Source organism: Eurosta solidaginis, chromosome 1 (genome assembly GCF_040869045.1).
Source record: "Eurosta solidaginis isolate ZX-2024a chromosome 1, ASM4086904v1, whole genome shotgun sequence".
Classification (NCBI taxonomy): Eukaryota; Metazoa; Arthropoda; class Insecta; order Diptera; family Tephritidae; genus Eurosta; species Eurosta solidaginis.
The window spans coordinates 29,676,766-29,688,977 of NC_090319.1; the positions used below are offsets into that span (position 1 = coordinate 29,676,766).

Genomic DNA, 12,212 nt, shown 5'->3' on the forward strand with positions numbered 1-12,212 from the left:
GTGTTGAAGAATGAAGTGTCAAAATCAAGATTAACATTTCAGACGCTATTGTATAGCTTCGCAAATAAACAACAGATGTTTGAATGCAAGACTTAGTGATTTTTCAAACCCTTCTCATAAGTACATTCCTCAACTTAAGTATGAGGTAAGATTAATTTCAAAGAAGTGTTTATGCCCCTAGAACCTACTAAAGGATTTTGCATCACTGATTACTTATTCTTCCAGCCAATCGCAATATAAAATTTTAAAAAAATTGGCACATTTTTGGGTGATTTGCTTTATTTAACAACTTGAGGACAATTTGAAAACATGTTCGCCATGGGTAATTTTATTTGAATTCATTGCTCATTATTAATGTTTTGAAAAAAAGTATGCAAAGTGATCATAAAAGTTTATTATATAACTTTTCTTTTAGTGCTTTGGTTTAATAACTTGGTAAATTAGGTGATGCAAAGTCCGTGTTAAGCTGACATCGAAAGCGCCTGTTTTTTTTAAATAACTTGTGAACAGTTAGAAAGAGTTAAATTTCGCAATTGGTTTCTTATAACTGGCACTGATGCGCATCCGTTGATATCACTTTCGACCATATCCGACCAATTTTCGACATGAACAGTAAATGGCCTAAACAGTCTTAAACGAGTAGAAAATATAGTAACACGCCGGACGCCGCGCCGCCACGCTGATATTTTTGACATTCGGCGGCGGCGTGCGAAAAACGACCAAAATCGGCGGCGGCGGCGGCGTATATCTCTAGTACATATATGCATGTATATATGCTGACGATTATACACAGCCATATAAAGAAATGAATATTCATTGAAATTGCTATGTTAGCAAAATCCCTGAACTTCGGCCTCATTTTCATAGTCAGAGCTGTAAGCTGCCCTACGAAGACACTAACAGTATTTCATTTGATAATTTCCATAACGTTATTCGGTACATTGTTGTTCATTATCCACTTTTTTCTATATAATGTTGATTGCCCATTTATCGTTTCCCATTTATGCCTGTGTATGTAAATGAGCACAAATATGTAGTATATAACATTTGTACCCATCAACAAATTATAACCTTATATAGCGCTTATCTAATGATGTCATTTTGCTGATGCGCGACGTTAGAAAGCAGGCAGTCAGTTTTTTAGGACAAGGGAACACTCCTTCCACCCAGTCAAATGGAAGCTGTTCAGGCAAACAAGACTTTCAACATGGCCAAGTTCTATGGGACTATGTTTTTACAAAAAGCTGAGTAAGAGGGCGTCTGCGCCTCTCTTCCCACCAGCTACATTTTCGAAGGAAGCATAACGCAATGAAATTAGATTCAGAGTTTTCCTGGAATCACCTTTGCTTTAGTTTTAGTTTTTGTTTCATACTTTTTACTTTTACTTTTACTTTTGCTTTTACTTTTACTTTTATTTTTACTTTTACTTTTACTTTTACTTTTACGTTTACATTTAATTTTGCTTTTATTTTACTTTTACTTTTACTTTTAATTTTACTATTACTTTTACTTTTACTTTTACAATTACTTTTACTTTTACTTTTACTTTTGCTTTTACTTTTACTTTTATTTTTACTTTTACATTCTTGATTCATAAGTTTAACCGCTCAATGAACAAAATATCTTTGTCTGGTTTTTTGCATTTTAATCGCTCACATCATATTGTGTTGGGTCTGTGTCACATGCATGCAAAGTACAACCACAAGATTTACTTCAACGCTCTAGCACTTCTTATTTTTACAGTAAATGCTTCTTACAAGCGCTGGCAGTTGCTGCTGTCTTAACTATACCCTCTTCTTGTTAATATTGAGTAAATACAAATATACAGACACACACACACACACACTTATATAGTACGATACCAGCTGTTGTTTTAACTGAACTTCCAGATACATTTGCTTACTTACCTTCATTGTATGGCACCACATCAGGATTCTTCTCATCGTACATCTCCTCTGAATGACTTAATGGCAATGAGATTTTATCCTTAATTTGTAAATTGCCTGGTCGTGAGAATTTCGCATTCTGATGTTGGTATTTTTGTTGTTGTTTATGTGACCGTAATTTTAATGCAGCAATTGTACCAATAGCTATAAATACCAACGCCACCAATATGCCAACAAAGATGCCCACAGATAGTATGGGTGTGAGTTCGAAATTTGATTGTGTACCTTTGTAGGATGTGAGGGCAACTGTAAGGAAGAAAGAAGAGAGATAAAATTAACAGAATGATATAAACAGAAATTATTATTTGTATATACATATATACATTGACATATACTACATATATGCTTGGACTGTAAACTTGTAATGAAAATTTAAACTTAAAGCCGGTCGTTCTCAAAATACAGAGATAATTGTATGAGAGGGGACAATTTTTGTATTTAACTGACTCAGTGTAAAGGACATAGTTTGAATAAATACAAGTGGTATCTTCTAGCACAGAGAGATCAACTCATCTATGTATATATATTAACCTGGGTCGATTTGTATGGACGAAAATTAACCGATATCGCGCCATTGATTTTTCGGTAGGATTTGGGCTCAGAAAAATAAAGTTCCACTACGCATACCCAAAAAAATAATTTTCGAGCCTGTGAAAAAAAATGGCGAAAACCAAAACACTCCCCAAAACCCAAAAAGTATTTTTTTCAAAAAAACTGTTGTAAAAACGTTGGCGTTAACAGTTCTTTAAAAAAAAAAAAATATTTTTTGGGTTTTGGGGAGTGTTTTGGTAACAAAATTTACTCTTTTCTTTTTCGCAAGCTCGAAAATTATTTTTTTGGGTATGCGTTAGGGTGGGTCAAATTTATTGTTGAGAAGGCACATCCACTTTCTGAATCAATGGGTCCTACTGAGTAGTATTGCCCATGGGACCGTAGGTCTGAAATGAATTTCGAGCCTCCCTAATTTTGTTAGAAAATATTTTGTTTTTAGAAATTTTTATTATTATTTTTGTTAGAAAACATATTATGCTATTTAAAAATTGAATTTGAAATTTGGAAAAGTAAAATATTCGTCGCTATAGGGCGCTTTCCTACTATTTTTCGCATTTTATCGCTTCTTTTTGGAAAAGATCGACGAATTTGTTGCAAAAATCGACGAATATTTTACTTTTTCATATTGCAAATTCAATTCTTAAATGGCCCAAAATATTTCCTAACAAAAGCAATAATAATTATATTCTTATTATCGGCCTTTAAATAGTACTTTGTTGAAGATTATTCGAGCTCGAGGCCAAAAACATATATATTATTAAAACACGATTGGTTAATATCGATAATATCGACACCAAAAAAATAATGATGTATATTGATTAACCAATCGCGTTTTAATAATATATATGTTTTTGGCCTCGAGCTCGAATAATCTTTAACAAACAACAAGTAAGGAAGGCTAAATTCGGCTGTAACCGAACATTACATACTCAGCTGAGAGCTTTGGAGACAAAATAGTGGAAAACCACCATGTAGGAAAATGAACCAAGGGTAAACCTGGAATGTGTTGTATGACATGTGTATCAAATGGAAGGTATTAAGGAGTATTTTAAAAGGGAGTGGGCGATAATTCTACAGGTAGACGCTATTTTGGGATATCGCCATAAAGGTGGACCAGTGGTGACTCTAGAATGTGTTTGTACGACACGGGTATCAAATGAAAGGTGTTAGTGAGTATTTTAAAAGTGGGTGGGGCTTAGTTCTATAGGTGGACGCCTTTTCGAGATAACGGCATAAAGGTGGACCAGGGGTGACACTATAATGTGTTTGTACGATATGGGTATCTAACTAAAGGTATTAATAAGGGTTTTAAAAGAGAGTGACCCTTAGTTGTATTTGTGAAGGCTTTTTCGAGATATCGAACAAAATGTGGACCAGGGTGACCCGGAACATAATCTGTCGGGTATCGCTAATTTATTTATATATGTAATACCACGTACAGTATTCCTTCCAAGATACCAAAGGCTTTTGATTTCGCCCTGCAGAACTTTTTCATTTTCTTCTACTTGATATGGTAGGTGTCACACCCATTTTACAAAGTTTTTTCTAAAGTTATATTTTGCGTCAATAAACCAGTTCAATACCATGTTTCATCCCTTTTTTGTATTTGGTATAGAATTATGGCATTTTCTAATTTTTTGTAATTTTCGATATCGAAAAAGTGGGCGTGGCCATAGCCGGATTTCGGCCATTTTTAATACCAAGATAAGGTGAGTTCAGATAAGTACTTGGACTAAGTTTAGTGCAGATATATCGATTTATGCTCAACTTATCGTGTTAACGGCCGAGCGGAAGGGCAGACGGGCGATTGTGTATAGAAACTGGGCGTGCCTTCAACCTATTTCGCCCATTTTCACAGGAAACAGTTACCGTTATAGAGTCTATGTTCCTACCAGATTTCACAAGGATTGGAAAATTTTTGTTCGACTTATGGCATTAAAAGTATTCTATACAAATTAAATGAAAAAGGGCGGAGCCACGCCCATTTTGAAATTTTCTTTTATTTTTGTATTTTGTTGCACCATATCATTACTTGAGTTGATTGTTGAAATAATTTACTTATATATTGTAAAGATATTAAATTTTTTGTTAAAATTAGATTTTACATTTTTTTTTTTTAAAGTGGGCGTGTTCTTCATCCATTTTTTTTATGTAACACATACGTAGTAATAGTAGTAACGTTCTTACCAAATTTCATCATGATATCTTCAACGTATGCCAATTTACAGCTTGTAAAACTTTTAAATTACCTTCTTTTAAAAGTGGCCGGTGCCACGCCCATTGTCCAAAATTTTACTAATTTTCTATTCTGCCCCATAAGATCAACCCACCTACCAAGCTTCATCGCTTTATCCGTCTTTGGTTATGAATTATCGCATTTTTTCGTTTTTTCGAAATTTCCAATATCGAAAAAGTGGGCGTGATTATAGTGCGATATCGTTTATTTTAAATAGCAATATGAGATGAGCGCCCAGGAACCAAGATACGAAATTTCATCAAGATACCTCAAGATTTACTCAAGTTATCCTGTTTACGGACGGATGGACGGACGAACATGGCTCAATCAAATTTTTTTTCGATACTGATGATTTTGATATATGGAAGTATATATATATCTCGATTCCTTTATACCTGTACAACCAACCGTTATCCAATTAAAGTTAATATACTCTGTGTGCAAAGTACGCTGAGTATAAAAATATCTAATAATAAAAATTTCTAAAAAAAAAATATTTTCTAACAACATTAGGGAGGCTCGAAATTCATTTCAGACCTATGGTCCCATGGACAATATTATTCAGTATGACCCATAGATTCAGAAACTGGATGTACACTTGAAGTTTTTTTCCCCATACAATTTGACCCGCCCTAGTATGCGTAGTGGAACTATTTTACTGAGCACAAATCCTATCGAAAAATCTATGACGCGATATCGATTAGTAAATGGACCCAGTCTAACATATCAACATATAAATATATATGTGACCCGGTCTATGAAAAGGTGGCCCAAAAAAGAAATTGCCAGAAACAGCTGTTAAAGATAAACAATGCATTTCTTCAGTTTCTTAGTAGTAGTAATCTTTATAGATTAGGGGATCAGGAGTCGGCATTCTATATCACTGTTGTGTTCTCATTGCGCATGCAAAAGAACAATCGCTTATAATTCTTGGAGACTGCGTCTACATATATCAATGGTATCAAGGGCTATCTATCTATGTCAAAAGTTTAAACAATCAGTTGAGAAGTGTCGCCGTGGGCGTCAGAGACCGGGAATTTGAATGGAAATGGAGTGGTAGGGTAGTGAGAAAGGGGCAGGGTAAAAGAGAGTGGAGGTAGAAGTAGAAAGTAAGCTGGAAGGTGTGCGTCGTGATACAGATTGGTCAGCCAAAGTCTTCTCGGTGGTCTAATGCGCCAAGTATTTATTTATTTACAATTTTTTCTTAAAATCTCATGCCTAAAATAGCCTGTTGTCCACAACTGCAAACACTTGGAAATAATTTGATTTGAAATTATATTTTTTTTGCTATTCTCAGCAAAAAAAAAAAAAAAAAACACCAACTCCTTTAAGAATAAAATTATCATATTTGTTCAAAGCAATTTCGTAAATAGAATGAGAAAAAAGTTAACTTGCTTTAAAATTATTTCTTTTCATATTCCTCTTTCTCGCATGTCCCGGGCCATACTTGAGGCTTGAAGATACTAGAAGTACAAGACATTACTTAATTTAATTTTCTAAGATGATGAAGATTTTTCTCAGCCATTCATTTTTGCTAGCTGCTGGTGGTTCAAGCAAGGCTGCTGTTGCTTCGATTCTAATTAGTATTACAACTTACTTTATACGCTTGTGCCATATTCTTGGTTTTACTTACCTGTTTGCATGGGCGTAGCTAGAACTAAATATAAAAGGAGTACAAATTTTCCACCTAACAAGCGGTCACTCTTGATAAGGTTTCAAAATTATGTTTTCATTTAATTTTTGTTAGCTTTTTCTAGATACAAAATAAATAAGCAAATGCCACTTCAAGGTAAGGCTTTGAATCCGAGAAAAGCTCACCTTGGGCTCAACGGGATACCCGTGGTGTCAACTTGGTTAGATGCACGTAACTGCACATAATTCATGTTGCACATGTACAATAATATCTCGTAGAAAGATTGAAGACAGCACGACTAGTTACCATTATAAAACAGAATGTAGACCCCATTTCTCCAAGGCAGACAAATCGTTTGAGAGCCTCCTGAAGCAACATCTCATTTGAGCATTAGAAGACAGAGAAAGAGAGTCTTGCCGACAGCATGGTTTCTGGAGAGGAAACTTCACGAAAGCTGCAATAGCAGAATTGAAAGATGCAGCCAAAAAAGCCGAGACAGTGCGTCATAAAGTAAGACGAATAGTCTTGCTGTCCCCTTAATATTGTGTTTAATTTAACGCCTTGTTGTGGTGGTAGCGACCTACGACTACCACACCAAAGATTTGGCAAGCTTACTTACTTACTTACTTAATTGGCGCTTAACCGCCTAAACGGTTATGGCCGTCCAACAAGGCGCACCAGTCGCTCCTTCGCTCCGCCAACCGGCGCCAATTGGTCACACCAAGGGAGTTTAAATCGTTTTCCACCTGGTCCTTCCAACGAAGTGTGGGCCACCCTCTTACCTCTGCTTCCATAGGCGGGTTCCGATAGAAACACTTTCTTGGCCGGCGCATCATCTTTCATTCGCATAACATGGCCTAGCCAGTGCAGCTGCTGCGTTTTAATTCGCTGGACTATGTTGATGTCTGCGTACAGCTCGTACATCATTAAATATTCTTCGGTACTCGCCATCGCGAACGCGCAGAGGTCCATAAATCTTTCGAAGAACTTTTCTCTCGAACACTCCCAAAGCCGCTTCATCTGTTCTTGTCATGGTCCATGCTTCTGCCCCATATAGCAGGACGGGTACGACAAGTGATCTGTAGAGTTTGATTTTTTTTCGCCGAGAGAGGACTTTACTTTTCAGTTGCCTACCTAGTCCAGAGTAGCATTTATTGGCAAGATTTGGCAAGCACTGCGAGTGTATTTCTGTCTTGAAAGGCTTCACCAAGTTATACATATTACCAAAAACCTATCGGAAAGTTACTATCGAAAACTTATCCATTATTTATAGAAATGTTTACGATAGTTTGTCAAACTGCTATAAATTTTCTATCCAAAAATATCGATTATTTATCGGAGCAAAAATAACCTGTAAATGGCGTGTTATGGAAAGGATATAAATTTAATCGGAAAGATATCAATTTGTTTTCGAAAAATTATCGATGTATTATCATTTATATATCGACTTTTTTCGTAGTGTTACCAATTTGTAAGAAGTGTGTAGTAGAAGTGCCAACGATTGCCCCGACTTGTTGTGAAACAGATACCAATAAATGTTGACAATAAAATCGATGACAAATCTATAATCCGGCTATAAGAAGCCGAAAGTAAAACAAATATGCCAATGACGTGGCTTAGAAATCAAACAGCTTATCACTATCAATAAGCCTCTCATCATAAATGTCCTTATGCTAGCCCCAGAATCATAGACCAAATGGAGCGGTGATGGGATGGCCTTGACCATACTCGAGAGAAAAATGCTACAGAATAATGCGGTTTTTAGCGAATGAAGTCTTAAAATTAGCTGTCTGCAGAGTACCTATAGGAGCCCAAGGGCTTCACTCGTTAGGTGCTGTTATGTCATTGAAATAAAACGCCATGCCTTATTAACTATTCATATCGGAGTGTAAGAGCGAGGGCTGCATTGAGATGGTATTCCCGACTGGCGGAAACTGTCGTGAAGCACGGAGAGATGGGATACCTTATAACGCAAAGACTAAAATCATCTTGGAAGTATATATGGAAAGGGAGTAGGAGAGTGATTGGTAGTGAGAGTAGGATTAAAATGGAAATAAATGGAAAAAGGGATTGACAAGAATAAGACGGAATACAAAAAAAAGTAAGAAATAGTGCGATAAAGAGTGAATACAGAATACAAGGTTCGCTTTTCAGGAGAGCTAAGTCAACGGGGTACGCTTGTTTATTTACAAGTGCCACTATCGGAGCTGATGGTTTAAACAAGTATGTCTACCTCAAGTTTGAGCCACCAACAAATTAAACTTTTTTCAGTTGAGTTTGTCACTCTTACCCCTCACAAAGTCTCTCCTCTTAGCAATCACGTTAACTTTATCCTCAATTTTTCTTCATATAATTGTACACCCCGTACTCCTTTTATGTCCCTATCACTCTCACTATCAACCCCCTCTTACTCTTACTCCTACTCTTACTCTTACTTACAGGGGTAGGGGACCGGTAAACTTATTCACGAATGAGTCGAAGTTGGTCGGAAAGGTTGGTGGGTGTTATTTTGTCGAGAGCTAAATGTAAGCCGCAAGTTTAAGTTGCCTGATCACTGCAATGTATTCCAAGCGAAAGTTGCTGCGATTAAGGATGCGGTGAACGAAATTCTATCCAGTGCTAATACGGTTAGGGAATTTAACATCTACTCTGTTAGCCAGCGGCTATCAAGGCATGGAGCTCAACTACAGTGCGAGCGAGGGTGGTCTGGGTGTGCCTGACCTCGATTGCAATTGCATCCAACTATTTTATAATTAAGACTATCTGGATTCCGGGACATAGTGTTATCCTGAGCAACTGTCAAGTGGATCTCTTAGCCCGCACCGGTACAACTAAAACGGATGAAGATGGCTGTAGGGATTTCGGGATTCCGCTGGCTACCTCCGGTTTGCTCCTCCATAGCTGAGCCTCGAGTCAGCTCTGCAAACGTTGGGCGGACACCACCTCTTGAAGGGTAGCAAGACCTTTCTGGCTGGAAGTGGATGGCAGGAGGTCTGTCGAAATAATTGGGTTCACTTCGGCTCACCTATTAATGGTCATTGGAGTTTTGACAGGGTACTGCCGCATGGATATCCATGCGGTACGTCTCAATATACTGGAAACTCCATCCTGCTGCAGCTGTATGGAGGATGATGAGGTGGAATCATAAAATCACTTTATGCTTTATTGCCCAGCTTTTGCCAGAACTAGGCGAAAGTATTTCGGTCGAAACTTACTTGGATCTCCCGAGGATTTATACAAGGGTAAGATCAGTATCATTCGGAACTTTATTATTGCTGCTCAACGATTCTCGAAGTTGCTATATCTACGTCACCGTTATCTTATTGTGTGTGGTGTCACAACGGACCTTCATGTTGTCCAAGTGAGCTTCCTTTATCAGGGCAGCTACCCCCTATCTTAACCTAACCCAAACTCCCAATCCAACTCTCACTTCCACTTTCACTTTCATTCTTACTTCCATTCCCCTTACTCTCATTCGCACTCCAACTTCTTTTATTTGAAAACGTCCTTTTGCACACCCCTTTGTAAAAAAATAATTCGCTACGTTTCTGGCTGCAGCTTAAATTAATTTTATACAGTTTTCTGTTATCCTGTTGTTTAGTATTCATGCAAAAGGTTGCGTTCGTCCTTATTAAAGCTAATTATTTTAAATTTGCTTTTTTACTTTGACCAATTTATGATAGCCGTCTAGCGATACTTCGTTGTAGTCGTTCGCCTGATACCAATGTTTTGATATATAATTTTTGTTTTATTTTGCCTTTTTCGGCTGTCAGCTACTTCTTTTGGAAAAATATTTTTTTATTTTTACCTTTAAATTATTATGCTAACGGTTGTAAGTCTACACCAGTGGGGCACCATGCCGGCCGAGCTGTGAATAAAAACGCAACATTTTCTTGTTGTTGTATGTGTTTACATATATACAAACGTCTAATAGCTCCTCCTAGAGCTGTACGAAGCTCTGTTGTTGTTGTTGTATTAACGATAAAGATACTCCTACCCGTTGTCGATGTTGATGGTCCTTTGCCGGATATAGATCCGGTACGCTTCGATAACAAAGCACCATTAAAGTACTAGCCCGACCATCTTGGGAACGATTTATTAGACCACATTAAAAAACCTTCAGGTCATCCCTCCCTCCCCACCCCTTGTTCCATGAGGAGCATGGGGTCGCCAGAGCCTCGCCGCGGGTAGGTGAGGTTGACCATTGGGTTGGAGAAGCTATATATTGCGCTGGCAACCCCTTGAGAGGGTTGCGCTACACAACCCCTTGAAAGCTCTCGCGTGCATCGCTGGTCTACACTCAAGCGTGCATATGCCGCAGTTATAAATGGTGTCTACCTCTTTTTGACTTGTTTGAATGTATATATTTATGTCGTTTTGTGGCAAAAAAATGTTCTGCATAATTTAAGGCAAAAGGGTCTATGACACAAAATTCACACAAGCGCATAATTTAAAAGTAATTTTATTTAAATTTTTCTTAACTTCTTTTTATAAGATTTTCTTTGAATAACTAACTAAGCTGCCTTCAATATCCGGTATTGTGTACCTTTTTCAAAGGATACAAAATTAAAAAGTATTGCGGAAAAGAATTTTTGTATTTGTACAGCTTTCTAGTTCCTTTTTTTGAATATATTTACATAAGTAAATTTCTTTTTCGCATATATTTGTGATGTAAAAGACTAAATTCCCTTGATTTCAATTAAGTCGTAAAAGTTGTTTTTCAATTATAAAATGCTACCCTACATAGGCTATTTTTTGTTATTTGGGTTGCGCCACATAATTATATAATTTTTATTGAACCTAATTCAGGGATCAGTTATCTGCACACCAAAAGCAGAGAACTTCAGCAGTTTACTGAGGCCTGACGGTGTGCAAATAAAAGGATTGCTTACCACTTATTGTTTTTTGATTATGTTTACATGGCGCCCTTCTACTACTCCCACTTCCACTCCCACTCTCTACCTTATAGAACTGCTTTCAATCGTATACCAAATAACAGACAAAAATTTCATACAAGGGCGTTGCACCTCATCTTACTCTGCTTAGCCTTCTATATATCGTTGCCGTTTACACAGACGTTCACACTTTCCGCTAGATGCTAGAAAGTGCCCAGTTCCACTCTCACTATCTCTCCACTATCACTTGTCTTTTTCTTAAAGGGAGCGTTGCTTCTGACGCGCATTTCTTACTCTACTTCTCCGTCTCTATACCATAGTCACTTAAGCTGCCACACCCACATTCTAACGTCCAGCTCCATGCGCATTGTCTTTACTACTATCACTTATTCTTTTCTTAAAGGGGGCTTTGCGCCTTATCATCGTCTACTTTCTAGCGTCCATTTCTACTCTCACTACCTCTCCAAAATGACTCATCCTTTTCTTAAATGGGCCTTGTACCTTATCTTTCTCTTCTTCTCCATTTCTATATCGTAGCCATTTTCACTGCTACTAACACTTTCAAGCGTCCAGTTCCACTCTCACTATCTCTACCAATATCACAAATTCATTTAATAAAGAGGGTGCTGCGCCTCATCTGTTGTTGTTGTTGTTGTAGCACTGCATCTTTCTTGGGTTTGTGAAGTGAACTCCTTTCTATGCTGTAAAAACATGTATTAATGCACGATGTGGTCCACAACAAGTTTGTCGTCAAAATGTCGTTTTTCTATTTGCTTTGTTTCTATCTTCTGCGAAACCTCTGCTGATTACCAAACCCATTCCCTTCAATATTGTTGTGCCCGATTACTCCTCAAAGATATATTTTGAGATGCAATGTTATGCCATTCGATTTAAGGAAAAGTAGAATAAGCATGAGTAAGTTACTCTATTTTTCGAAAATTGCAAATGGT

At 37.3% G+C, this 12,212-nt stretch overlaps 1 protein-coding gene across 11 annotated transcripts in view; it reads right to left on the bottom strand.

The window, feature by feature from the left end:
- The window catches only part of side-VI (sidestep VI), a 592,575-nt gene that overhangs the window by 14,699 nt on the left and 565,664 nt on the right, over window positions 1–12,212 (bottom strand). For all 11 annotated transcript variants that reach the window (XM_067783988.1, XM_067784020.1, XM_067784031.1 and 8 more), the window contains one exon: window positions 1,908–2,192. In XM_067783988.1, the coding sequence (XP_067640089.1) occupies window positions 1,908–2,192 (285 nt within the window). The remainder of the gene's footprint in view (window positions 1–1,907; window positions 2,193–12,212) is intronic.